The 13,132-nt window shown below is 38.4% G+C and overlaps 1 protein-coding gene across 1 annotated transcript; it reads left to right on the top strand.

Moving 5' to 3' along the window:
• Positions 1-1,014: 1,014 nt before the first annotated feature.
• Positions 1,015-11,798, top strand: LOC130461369 (uncharacterized). The gene is made up of 9 exons (XM_056829449.1): positions 1,015-1,605; positions 2,351-2,458; positions 6,291-6,392; positions 9,578-9,896; positions 9,995-10,225; positions 10,351-10,647; positions 10,725-11,165; positions 11,283-11,558; positions 11,646-11,798. Exons 4-9 carry the CDS (start codon positions 9,594-9,596, stop codon positions 11,796-11,798), a joined length of 1,701 nt encoding a protein of 566 aa, XP_056685427.1. The 5' UTR covers positions 1,015-1,605; positions 2,351-2,458; positions 6,291-6,392; positions 9,578-9,593.
• Positions 11,799-13,132: the final 1,334 nt, after the last annotated feature.

Genomic DNA, 13,132 nt, shown 5'->3' with positions numbered 1-13,132 from the left:
CACTGATCTCACATCCCTCAAACGAAAGAGAAACCCTTCATCTCCTGTTCCCATGGATACCTCACCCATTCAATCGCCAATTCCTCTTCGATCCCACAATCCAATGCTCGCAATCACTCAGGGGGAACAAACCAACACTGACATCGAAATGAAATCCCCAATCTCAAACCCTAGATCCTCCACAAGAAAATCCAAAAAACGACGAGTGGAAGCTTCTGGTGAAAACATCGAGGAAACAGAGGAGATTGCTCAAACTCAGGGGGAAGTAAAAGGGTCCAAGAAACTCACTGCAAAGGAAAACAATCTGGTCGAGGGGTTCGCAATCAACTCAACATGGTGTGAAGCCACGAAATTTAAAGAGTTGATGGAAATCCTTGAACAACAAAAGTGGGTAAGTCTGTTGAGTACCTATGCCAAATCCCCCTTAATTCCTGAAGCTATGAAAGAATTCTGCAAGAACTTTGCATGTGTTGATAATGTATGCTCAAGTAAAGTGAATGGAACTCGCATCGAATTTGATGCCTCTTATCTGGAACAGCTGTTTGGTACACCCAATAGGGGTTTTGATATGTGGCTCAAAGGTCAAATCACAGTGACCATAGATAATGTAGATGAGAAAGATATAGTTGGTTCCATTGGAGGAGATTCTAAAGTATCCACCTCCACCTCACACAACTGCTTTTCACCTCTTCAAAAATTACTGTTTAATATTGTGTGGAGAGGTGTAGTTCCTCGAACTCAGAAAAGGAACATAGCAAGTCTGTTTGATGCATGTCTCATGTATTGTCTTGAAAGGAAAATTCCCATAAACTTTCCTGCAATCATGATCAAACACTTATCCACCTGTATCCCCAAATTCAAAATTCCATACTCCTCCCTTCTCACAGAAATCTTCAAAAGCTTCTCAGTTGACCTTAGCCCATACTTTGTGATTCCCTTAAAATCCACCCAAATCCTTCAACTTGAAATGCTCCATCTATTAAATCTTAAAGTGGTTCAGGGTAAAGTCATTACACTAGTAGAAAAAACCCCTGTTGCAGCCCCCTTGTTGCAGCGTACAAGTATAAATACGCTTCAACAACCAGTCGGTCAACGCGGGTCAAACCCTTTAAAGGGTTATCGCAGCGTACATTTTAGTTGTTCGCAACAAATGCGTTTGTTGCAGCGTACAAAATAAAAGCCCGCAGCAACAAACCTTAGTTATTGCAGCGTACATGTTAATGCCCGCTGCAACAAGTCCGCGTTTCAAATTAAAATTTTTACTTTCCTAGTTGCAACGTACGTACAAACCGCGCTCAATCATATCTCTGTTCCTTCTCTGCTATAGCTCCAAGCTTATCCAAGGTCGCCGTCGAACTCAGCTCGCGTCGCCGTCGAACTCAGCTCGCGTCGCCGTCGAACCCAAGAGTTGCTCAGCTCGCGTCGCTGTCTTGGTTCCGTTGGTTGCTCATCTCCCCGTCGCGTCGTGGTTCAACCCTGCTTCGCTGTCTTGGTTCCGTGGTTCCGTGGTTCAGCCCTGCGTCGCTGTCTTGGTTCCGTGGTTCAGCATCTCCCCGTCGCGTCGTGGTTCCGGTGGTTGCTCGGCGTCGTGGTTCCGGTGGTATGGTGTGTTCAATTTTTATTTTCGTTTTTTATTTTCGTTTTCAGATTAGGGTTCAATTTTATTTTTTGATTTTCGTTTTGATTATTGTTTTTGATTTTCGTTTTTGATTTTCGTTTTGATTTTCGTTTTGATTTTCGTTTTTGAAACTTAACGACTCAACGAAGTAAATGGGGATTGCTATGTTTCCGAGTATAGATCTATTTCTTTAAAAAGCACACAGCCACTATGTTTCCAAGTAATGGGGAATGGGCTAAGGCTGTTGCTGACTGCTACTCACCCCTTCAGACTGTTGTTTGGATGTTATTTTGCTGATTTCCAAGAGGCTTTTGGATTACCTTTTTTTTTTTTTAATTTTTTTAATTTCCAAGTATGCTCAAAGTGTTGAATACATCACTTAGATCAGTAGTATCAGGCCCTTAGTTCCCTTCTTCCTTCCCCGAGGTTACAGGATTTTATTCTGGCATTACCCTTCTTCCTTCCCCGAGGTTACGTAAGCACTTAGTTCCGCACTTGAATGCTGCGATAATGCCAATAACTTGAATAATGTGATTGCTATGTGGTGATGTGGTAGATAGTTAATTTCCTGTTACATGCATTCTATGAGAAATATCTGAATTTGGCCCTCGAACTATTTTCGTTTGATTTTCGTTTTGATTTTCGTTTTGATTTTCGTTTTGATTTTCGTTTTGATTTTCGTTTTTATTTTGATTTTTTTGGCTGTTTTTCAATTATTTCTTTTATTTGCAGTTAATTGTGAAGATGGGTAGATACGCATATGGTTGAAGAGAGGGGCGATGATCGTACTGCCAGCATAATCTATCATCGTGCTTGTTCGAATTTCAACAATTGCATAAGGTATTGATATATCTAATTATCTTCATAAAATTTCTCTTTTCCTCTTTTGAAAGTTGAAATCAATAGTACAGTAAGTGCATATCATTTTTACGATAAATAAAATTTGGATAAGTATAGTAAGTGTAATAATAAAACGTGTACATTAGTATTCTATGCTTAAGTATCCATTCCGTTTTACTTATTATGACTGTTTTTGGACTTCTAATATCACTTCAGTGAAGCATTGATAAACTTAAATGATGTAACCAAAGATTTGCGGAACTTCTTAATGATTTTGTGACTTCTTAATATATGTGTTTATGTGTGGAACCTTTTGTTGTTGTTATTAGTAATGAGTCGTCGTTGGATGTATGGTGACCATACTACGGCAGAATACTTGAGTGGGGTCGCAGAGTTCATTAGATGTGCTTTAGCACACCAACGGAGTACAAAAGCCGAAAAAATCTATTGTCCCTGCCGTGATTGTAACAATATCAAGCGGTTAGGTGACATTGATGAAATTGAGGATCATTTATTTCGCCGTGGGTTTAAGCAAGATTACCATGTTTGGTTTTGGCATGGTGAAACAATACCTGATCGTCCAAGTTCTAGTGTCCATCAATTTGATGTTCAGAGTAATGAGAGTGATGATGATATTTATGAGAATAATGAGACGGATGATGATGAGGAAGAAGATGATGAAATAAATGAGATGATGGATGGGCTGAAAGATCACTTGGACGAACGACCTCAGATGTTCGAACAAGTATCAAAGGCTGCTGAAACTCCATTGTATCCCGGTTGTACAAAATTCAGCAAGTTGGAATGTGTGTCAATACTTTACAACCTCAAATGTAAAGGTGGTTGGAGAGATGAACACTTTGACACCTTATTGGAGTGGGTAGGTGAATTTTTGCCGGAAGGGAATGATATCCCCACCTCTACCTATTATGCCAGGAAATTGATGTGTCCCTTAGGCTTAGAGGTCGACAAGATAGATGCTTGCCCAAATGATTGTATCCTTTACAGAAAAGAGCATGAACATTTGGATGAGTGTCCAACATGCGGCGCATCTCGTTACAAACGCAAAGGGGCAAATTCAGCTAAGAGGGGCCCGCCTGCTAAGTCTTTGTGGTATCTTCCAATCATACCTAGGTTTGAGCGTATGTTTTCATTGAAGAAACAAGCAAAAAACTTAAGGTGGCATGCGGAAGTGAGGAAGAAAGATGGACTCCTTCGACATCCTGCAGATTCTGTTCAATGGAGAAATATTGATAAGAAATATCCTGAATTTGGTAAGGAGGTTAGAAATCTAAGGCTTGCTTTATGTGCAGATGGTGTGAATCCATATGGAACTCTAAGCAGTCAACATAGCACATGGCCGGTTCTTCTAGCAATTTATAATCTTCCTCCATGGCTGTGTATGAAGCGGAAGCATATCATGTTATCACTCCTCATCTCGGGGCCTAAGCAACCTGGAAATGACATAGATGTGTACCTGGCTCCACTCATAGATGATTTGAAATTATTGTGGAATGAAGGTGTTTCAATGTTCGATGCACACACCAATTCAAGCTTTACATTGCGAGCTATGGTTTTTTGTACCATAAATGATTTTCCGGCATATGGAAACTTGTCTGGATACAAAACCAAAGGAGAACAAGCATGCCCTATATGTGAAGAGGACATGAAGCCCACATGGTTGCATAATTTCAAGAAAAATGTTTACCCAGATTTCAGGAAGCACCTCAGTCGATATCACCCTTATCGTAAGAAGAAGAAAGAATTCAATGGGTTCACCGAGGAAAGAGTAGCTCGTACGCCTTTGACAGGATCACAGGTTTATGAACGAATAAAAAATGTTGAAACCAAATACGGCAAGTGCTACAAGTCCAAGTCTAAAAAGGGTGTTTTGTGGAAGAAAGTATCTCCATTATGGGATCTTCCCTACTGGAGAGATTTGTCGGTTAGGCATTGTCTCGATGTAATGCACATTGAGAAAAATGTGTGCGATGCTATCATTGGGACTTTGCTAAACATGCCTGGAAAGACTAAGGACAATGAGAATGTGCGGAAAGATATGAAAAAGAGGAATATTCGACCAGATTTGTGGCCTGTTGAAAAATCTGGTGCGGGTGGTACTAAGACTTATCTGCCTCCAGCGTGTTACACAATGTCAAGAAAGGAGAAGAAGCAGTTTTGTGAGTGCTTACATGGAATTAAGGTTCCCTCGGGATATTCGTCGAATGTAAAGCGCCTAGTATCTCTCTCGGACCTTAGGTTGGTTGGTATGAAGTCTCATGATTGCCATGTAATGATTAATGTGTTTTTGCCAATTGCACTTCGTGGGATATTGCCGAAACACGTGAGACATGTTATAACAAAACTTTGTGTGTTTTTCAATTCTATATGTGCTAAAGTGATTGATCCGGAGAAATTAGATTCTTTGCACAATGATATTGTTGAAACTTTGTGTCGATTTGAAATGTACTTTCCACCATCTTTCTTTGATATTATGGTGCACTTAATTGTCCATTTAGTTCGAGAAATCAAGTTATGTGGTCCGGTGTTCTTAAGATGGATGTATCCTTTTGAGAGATTTTTTGGGCATTTAAAGGACAAAACAAAGAATCGGGCAAGGCCGGAGGGTAGTATCATTCGGGGAGTCCTTGAGGAAGAGATATCTCAATATGTAGCTGAATTCTTAACAAGGCTTGAGCAAATAGGTCTTCCAAAATCTCGTCATGCAGGGAGGCTCGAAGGGCATGGGGTAATTGGTAAAAATGTGATCTCGCCTCCATCTGAAAGGAAGAATAAGGCACATCTTTGTGTGTTGCAGCATCTTACCGAGGTCAATCCTTACATAGATAAGCATTTGCTAGAATTGCAACAAAAGAATCCTAAGTTGAAGGAAAGAGCGTTGATGCAAGAACATAATCGCACATTTGTTGATTGGTTTAAGAAGGAAGTAGCCGAGGAAATGAAAAAAAATCTAGATGTTTCTGAAATGGTCCAGTGGTTAGCTCGAGGTCCTCGACTATGTGTTCTGTCTTATGAAGGGTATGATATCAATGGGTTCACATTCTACACTAGAAGACAAGATGAAAAGAGTGTGGTGCAGAATAGTGGAGTGAAGCATGTTGCAGCATCTAGGGTCTTTGCAAGCGCCAAGGATAGAAGACCGGTTGATGCGACACAATCATATTATGGTGTTATCGAAGAAATATGGGAGCTTGATTACAACAAATTTACGATCCCTGTATTCCGGTGCAAGTGGGCCAACAACCATAATGGGGTGAAACAAGATGAAATTTTTCCTGGTTTAACATTGGTTAACTTTGATCGATTAAGTGATAGTGACGAGCCATTCATTCTAGCATCACAAGCTAAGCAAATTTTCTATGTGGTAGACAATGTTGATCCTATATGGCGTGCAGTTGCCCAAGGCAAGAGAAATATTCTGGGTATTGATGATGTTGTGGATGAAGATGAGTATGACAAGTACGATGAAACACCCCTGTTACCAACGGCTGTTCAACCGTTACCGGAGGAGGAAGATGCAAATAATACTAATCATATGCGCACAGATCATAGGGAAGGAATTTGGGTTGTAAACCGTAAATGAATAAGATGAGTTGGCTTCTGGGAATAGGTAATTCTAGCTAACTGAATATCAGATTAAATGTATCTTTTCTAGCATTTAGGAAGGTGTAGTTTGTACTTCCACATCTTTAATTCTTATTTTATACTTCCATTGTGTTCATGATTATACTTTTCTAGCTTTCTTTAATTCTTACTGTACTTCCACATCTTACTTTTGTTCCTGACCAAAGTTTTCTAACTTTCTGTGCAGATGACTTGAGATCCCCGAGTCAGAAATTTTCAGAAGCTTTCGGTGATTTGTGTCTTTTCAGAAGTTCTCAGAATCGGAAAATAAAGCACGTATTTACTTTTGGTGAGTTGTGCGTTTTCTCCTAGTGTTGCGCTAATTAACATGTCTCCTAATCTTGAGCTAGAATGACCTAAATCAAAACGAGCGGGCTTAAATTGACCTTAGTTGAATAAATTGACCTAAATTGACCTTAGTTGACTAAATTAGCATAAATATGAACCATAACTACCAAACAAGTCTCAAATGGCATAAATTGATTGAATTGAGTCTAGGTAAGTTAAAACTAATCATATTAATCATTTAAAAGGATTAAAATGAGTGTTTAGGTTCTTTAGTTCAAAGTTGGGAGCGAAAATGTCATTTTAGCTCTATATATGACATATAACGACCCAACGAGCCATAAATGTGCATGAATAGGTTCGAATGAGTTTTAGAAACTTAAAACTATGCATATTAGTCATGTAATAAGAATAAAATGAGTCATTAGGTTCTTTAGTTCAAAGTTGGGAGCGAAAATGTCATTTTAGCTCTATATATGACCTATAACGACCCAACGAGCCATAAATGTGCATAAATAGGTTGGAATGAGTTTTAGAAACTTAAAACTATGCATATTAGTCATGTAATAGGATTAAAATGAGTGTTTAGGTTCTTTAGTTCAAAGTTGGGAGCGAAAATGTCATTTTAGCTCTATATATGACCTTTAACGACCCAACGAGCCTTAAATGTGCATAAATAGGTTCGAATGAGTTTTAGAAACTTAAAACTATGCATATTAGTCATGTAATAGGATTAAAATGAGTGTTTAGGTTCTTTAGTTCAAAGTTGGGAGCGGAAATGTCATTTTAGCTCTATATATGACCTTTAACGACCCAACGAGCCTTAAATGTGCATAAATAGGTTGGAATGAGTTTTAGAAACTTAAAACTATGCATATTAGTCATGTAATAGGATTAAAATGAGTGTTTAGGTTCTTTAGTTCAAAGTTGGGAGCGAAAATGTCTTATTTTAGCATAAATATGAACCATAACGACCAAACAAGTCTCAAATGGCATAAATTGATTGGATTGAGTCTAGGAAAGTTAAAACTAATCATATTAATCATTTAAAAGGATTAAAATGAGTGTTTAGGTTTGTTAGTTCAAAGTTGGGAGCGAAAGTGTCATATTAGCCTAAAAATGAGTTCTTAGGTTCTTTAGTTCATAGTTGGGAGCAAAAATGCCTCATTTTATCATAAATATGAACCACAACGACCAAACAAGTCTCTAATGTGAATAAATAGATCGGATCGAGTCTTGGAAAGTTAAAATTAATCATATTAATCATTTAAAAGGTTAAAATGAGTCCTTATGTTCGTTAGTTCATAGCTGGGAGCGAAAATGCCTCATTTTAGCATAAGTGGTGTTTTCTAGACTTATCTCATATGAGTATATGATTTCATGATATAAGAGAAGTGAGATTGTCAGATTTCCTCATTAAGTTTCTTAATGATTGTTGCTTGAGTTTAAGTGAAACTCAATTACATAATTTCATTTTACGATCTAACTTACATACTACTCCGTACTATACTAGATTAATAGAACTTGTTTATAGAATGAGTTAGCTGCCCTGCATTCTCATATTGCCTCAACAAACACACCAAGAATGACAAAGAACATTGCAGATCAGATCAGCACATGCAGATCAATGCAGATCAGATGAGGGTAGCACTGATCTGTGTTGATCTGTTCTGCACTGATCTGTGCTGATCTGATCTGCACAGATCAGTGCAGATCAGATCAGCACTGATCTGTGCTGATCTGTTCTGCAGATCTGATCAGTGCAGAACAGATCAGCACAGATCAGTGCTGATCTGATCAGCACTGATCTATGCTGATCAGATCTGCACAGATCAGTGCATTCCACATATATAATTTTTCATGCTTGTTGGCTTGTTGCTGCTATAGAGTTCAAATTCTTTGATATGATTTGATTCTTTGAAGGCCGGAGCATGTGTCAACTTAGTATTCTATCAATTGTTCAATTACATTGTAAAGCGATGTTTTGGTCCCTAACAAAAAGCGGAGAGGAATAAAAAGAGGGAAAAGGGGTGAAATGGATCAAGGAAGGGATGTGAAGGTTGGTTTTTCTGGTGATGTATCCATGGTGGGTGGAAGTGAGAGTTGCTTTAGTGGTGACTAGTGAGGTGACGGTGATAGTGGTGGTGAGGTGATGGTGGGGTGGGGTGGATTGATTTGGGATGATGGTGGTGACCATTGAGTCATTGACCAATGAGAGACTGATAGAAATTTGGGGGAATCCAAGTCCAGGGGGAAGTCTGGGGAACCAAACAGCCCCTAAATTTCTTTCTCTCTATGCTGTTCTTATTGATTTTCCATTATGTTGAGCTTTGACATATTTACACTTAAATTTCTCGTTCATTCTTCAATTAGTGCCATCTCTTTTGCATGATCCCCTTTGCACAAACTAGAGACTTAAAATTGGTGGGGAGTGGTACTGTTAGTTGCTGTTGTTTCAAAATTGACCTTGATTTATCTCTTCTGACTGCCATAAAACTAGCATCTGCAAATCCTTGATGAAATTTTATTAACCAAATATTTGGTTAAAATAGTGTCAATTGTTCCTCTATGGTTTCACTTTAAAAAAATGGACTTACCTGACTACCTGTCTCAAGCTGCAGATGCAACAGTCATATTGTTATAATTCGAACAAAATCAACAAGGGGGGAACATTGCAGATCAGGTCAGCACAGATCACTGCAGATCAGATCAGCACTGATCTGTGCTGATCTGTTCTGCACTGATCTGTGCTGATCTGTTCTGCACTGATCTGTGCAGATCAGATCAGCACTGATCTGTGCTGATCTGTTCTGCACTGATCTGTGCTGATCTGTTCTGCACTGATCTGTGCTGATCTGATCAGCACTGATCTGTGCTGATCTGATCTACACTGATCAGTGCAGATCAGATCAGCACAGTTCAGTGCTGATCAGATCAGTGCAGAACAGAGAAGTGCAGATATCACAGATCAGATCAGCACTGATCAGTGCAGATCTGATCAGCACTGATCTGTGCTGATCTGTGCTGATCTGATCAGTGCAGATCAGTGCTGATCTGATCTGCACTGATCAGTGCTGATCTGATCTGTGATATCTGCACTGATCTGATATCCTTCTGTATGCTAGAGCACTGATTTGCTGCTGCGCGCACATTTTGTAACCACTCTTCTGTATGTTTTACTTGATGCAGGAACAACATAGGTACGATGAATGAAAACCAAATTGTTGTTAGGCATGAATCAGAAGGTGGCAAGACTCCCACAACGCGTGACGAATCACAAGATGTTAGTACGATTACAAAGACCATTAAAGGCCGTGGTCCGTCAAAAGGTGTTAAAGTCGCTAAGCCTATGTTCCTTGAGTATAATGTATATAATGTCCCCGATGGACAATGGTCTCATGAATACGGGAAGCAAGTTGGGAGTTGTGCTACTAGAATTAATATTAACGTCCCATTATATCCAAAGGTAGATGAGCAAATCAAGAAGGGGTTTTGGGAGGAGACTAAGGTAAGCATTGGATATTAACTTGATTTGTATATTTTAGGGATTATTTAATTTGATTTAAATACTATTTTTATAATTTAACTTTTTTTAATTATTAACAGCTTATGTTCCACATTACTGATGATTCTAATCATTCGAGGGAGAAATATTTTCATTCTTGTGTGGCGAAACGATTTAGTTGTTTCAAGAGCAAGTTGGTGCGCCGATGGATAACTATGAAGGAAAAGAAGCCAAAAAATCAAACAAACAAGATGCCTTGGGATGTCTACAACCATATCACAGAGGATGATTGGAAGACTTTTGTTAAACATTATTTCCTGCCAGAGTCATTGGTAATGATAATATTTCTTTAACTTGTCCTTAAAGAGTTTTTCATGTAGCAAACTGACATTGGTTCTAGGACAAAAAGTTATCAGAAAAAACATTTATTTCCATCTTTTTATGTTGTCTTTGACAGCTTCGTAGTGAAAAGGCGAGGAAAAGTGCATCATGCAACAAGAACCCACATCGCACCGGCCAAAAGGGTTATAATAGAAAGCGACTAGATTGGATAAAGGATGGACGACTTCCACCAGATGCAGCTTTACCTATCTCGAGTAGCTCCTCGGTGAACTCATCAGTGACCTCAAATGTTAATAGAGTTAGAAAATACAGATCAAAGGAGTGGATTTTGGCCCATCAAGTACAAAATAAAGAGGGAAAGTGGGAAATTGACCCGAACGATTCAGAAGTTGTTGAAATCGCAACAAAAGCTGTAAGTAGCGATAATTAATTAATATTTACTTGCTTTGATTAGAGAATATAAAGTAATTTTACTTTCCTAATTGGCAGTTAGAGTACATCGCAGAAGAGGAAAAAGGAAATCTTTCTTTCGAACAGGGTGAGGATGCCCTCACTAAAGCTATAGGGAAAAAAGATCATCGTGGGCGTGTCAAGGGAACAGGTGGCATGGTTGGTATCAAAAAGGCTTTCGGTCCGTGTATTCGACATAGTAGAAGTGACCATGGTGAAGCTTCATCAGAAAATTACGAATCAATCAGAGCTTCTGTGAAAAAGGAGTTTGAAGGTGAATTAGAGAAAAGGGTAGAGAAGAGGGTGGCAGAGGCCCTCCAAAAGCAACTAAGCACCTTGTTAAAAACAGGACAACTAAACTCCATTTCTACCCCGATACCTGATGACCTCCACTTAAATGATTCTGCCAGAGTTGACCTTGATGTTAGTGCTACAAGAACCACTCGTCACATCTTAGTGCCGCAACCACGCGAGCTAAAGGTACGACGTAGTCACTCTTTTTTAACATAGTTGCTTGATCCTTTTATGTTTTTAGTTGACATTTACTTAATAATCTGTATCACTTACAAAGTTGCATTGAAACCTTTGTTTATGAAGGAAAGGACTCCATGTCGTCTTGCCCTTGAGGAGAAAGTTTCAGGCAACAACATTGTCGTGGCGGATGGTATGGTACAACCCTCAGATGGTGCATTGCCCCAACATTTTACATCGATGAAGCCTGGTCACTATAAAGTCCAAGTTGATTTTGTTTACGACGGACATGTTGATGATATTCTTCCGGTACCTACGGGAGATGGTTTCACTAACTTAGGCGGTGCTCTGGGTAGTTTTGTGCAATGGCCCATACACTTAGTGATTTTCGAAGACGGCGAGGTATATATGTTTTATTGTTTAGAATGTATATGTTCACGCAAGCACATTCGACATCTTACCTACTCTTGTTTTTGTTGAATTTTAAAGGATTGTATTTCACCTCCTAAAAAGAAGTCCAAGTCTAATGTTTCTAAAGAGAGGGATGGTAGCTCCAAGAAAAAGACAACGGTGTTAGCGGCCCAAAAGAAGACAACAGACTTACCATCCAAGGTAAACCCTCTAAAACTCATTCGAACCTAAAATGACATTTTCGCTCCCAACTTTGAACTAAAGAACCTAAGGACTCATTTGATTCTTATTACACGACTAATATGCATAGTTTTAAGTTTCTAAAACTCATTCGAACCTAATTATGCACATTTAAGGCTCGTTGGGTCGTTATAGGTCATATATTAACCTAAAATGACATTTTCGCTCCCAACTTTGAACTAAAGAACCTAAGGACTCATTTGATTCTTATTACACGACTAATATGCATAGTTTTAAGTTTCTAAAACTCATTCGAACCTATTTATGCACATTTAAGGCTCGTTGGGTCGTTATAGGTCATATATTGAGCTAAAATGACATTTTCGCTCCCAAATTTGAACTAAAGAAGCTAAGGACTCATTTGATTCTTATTACATGACTAATATGCATAGTTTTAAGTTTCTAAAACTCATTCGAACCTATTTATGCACATTTAAGGCTCGTTGGGTCGTTAAAGGTCATATATAGAGCTAAAATGACATTTTCGCTCCCAACTTTGAACTAAAGAACCTAAACACTCATTTTAATCCTATTACATGACTAATATGCATAGTTTTAAGTTTCTAAAACTCATTCGAACCTATTTATGCACATTTAAGGCTCGTTGGGTCGTTAAAGGTCATATATAGAGCTAAAATGACATTTTCGCTCCCAACTTTGAACTAAAGAACCTAAACACTCATTTTAATCCTATTACATGACTAATATGCATAGTTTTAAGTTTCTAAAACTCATTCCAACCTATTTATGCACATTTAAGGCTCGTTGGGTCGTTATAGGTCATATATAGAGCTAAAATGACATTTTCGCTCCCAACTTTGAACTAAAGAACCTAAACACTCATTTTAATCCTATTACATGACTAATATGCATAGTTTTAAGTTTCTAAAACTCATTCCAACCTATTTATGCACATTTATGGCTCGTTGGGTCGTTATAGGTCATATATAGAGCTAAAATGACATTTTCGCTCCCAACTTTGAACTAAAGAACCTAATGACTCATTTTATTCTTATTACATGACTAATATGCATAGTTTTAAGTTTCTAAAACTCATTCGAACCTATTCATGCACATTTATGGCTCGTTGGGTCGTTATATGTCATATATAGAGCTAAAATGACATTTCCGCTCCCAACTTTGAACTAAAGAACCTAAACACTCATTTTAATCCTATTACATGACTAATATGCATAGTTTTAAGTTTCTAAAACTCATTCGAACCTAATTATGCACATTTATGGCTCGTTGGGTCGTTATAGGTCATATATAGACCTAAAATGACATTTTCGCTCCCAACTTTGAACTAAAGAACCTAAGGACTC

Source organism: Spinacia oleracea, chromosome 5 (genome assembly GCF_020520425.1).
Source record: "Spinacia oleracea cultivar Varoflay chromosome 5, BTI_SOV_V1, whole genome shotgun sequence".
Classification (NCBI taxonomy): domain Eukaryota; kingdom Viridiplantae; phylum Streptophyta; class Magnoliopsida; order Caryophyllales; family Amaranthaceae; genus Spinacia; species Spinacia oleracea.
This window is presented reverse-complemented; position numbering and strand designations above follow the sequence as displayed.

What these genes read in the sequence shown, in the direction of transcription:
- LOC130461369 (XM_056829449.1), top strand. Translation starts at nt 9,594, where the DNA reads ATGAATGAAAACCAAATTGTTGTTAGGCATGAATCAGAAGGTGGCAAG. An exon ending in ATTTCCTGCCAGAGTCATTG is followed by an intron (nt 10,226 to 10,350) that starts GTAATGATAATA and finishes TGTCTTTGACAG; the next exon opens with CTTCGTAGTGAAAAGGCGAG. An exon ending in TTGAAATCGCAACAAAAGCT is followed by an intron (nt 10,648 to 10,724) that starts GTAAGTAGCGAT and finishes CCTAATTGGCAG; the next exon opens with TTAGAGTACATCGCAGAAGA.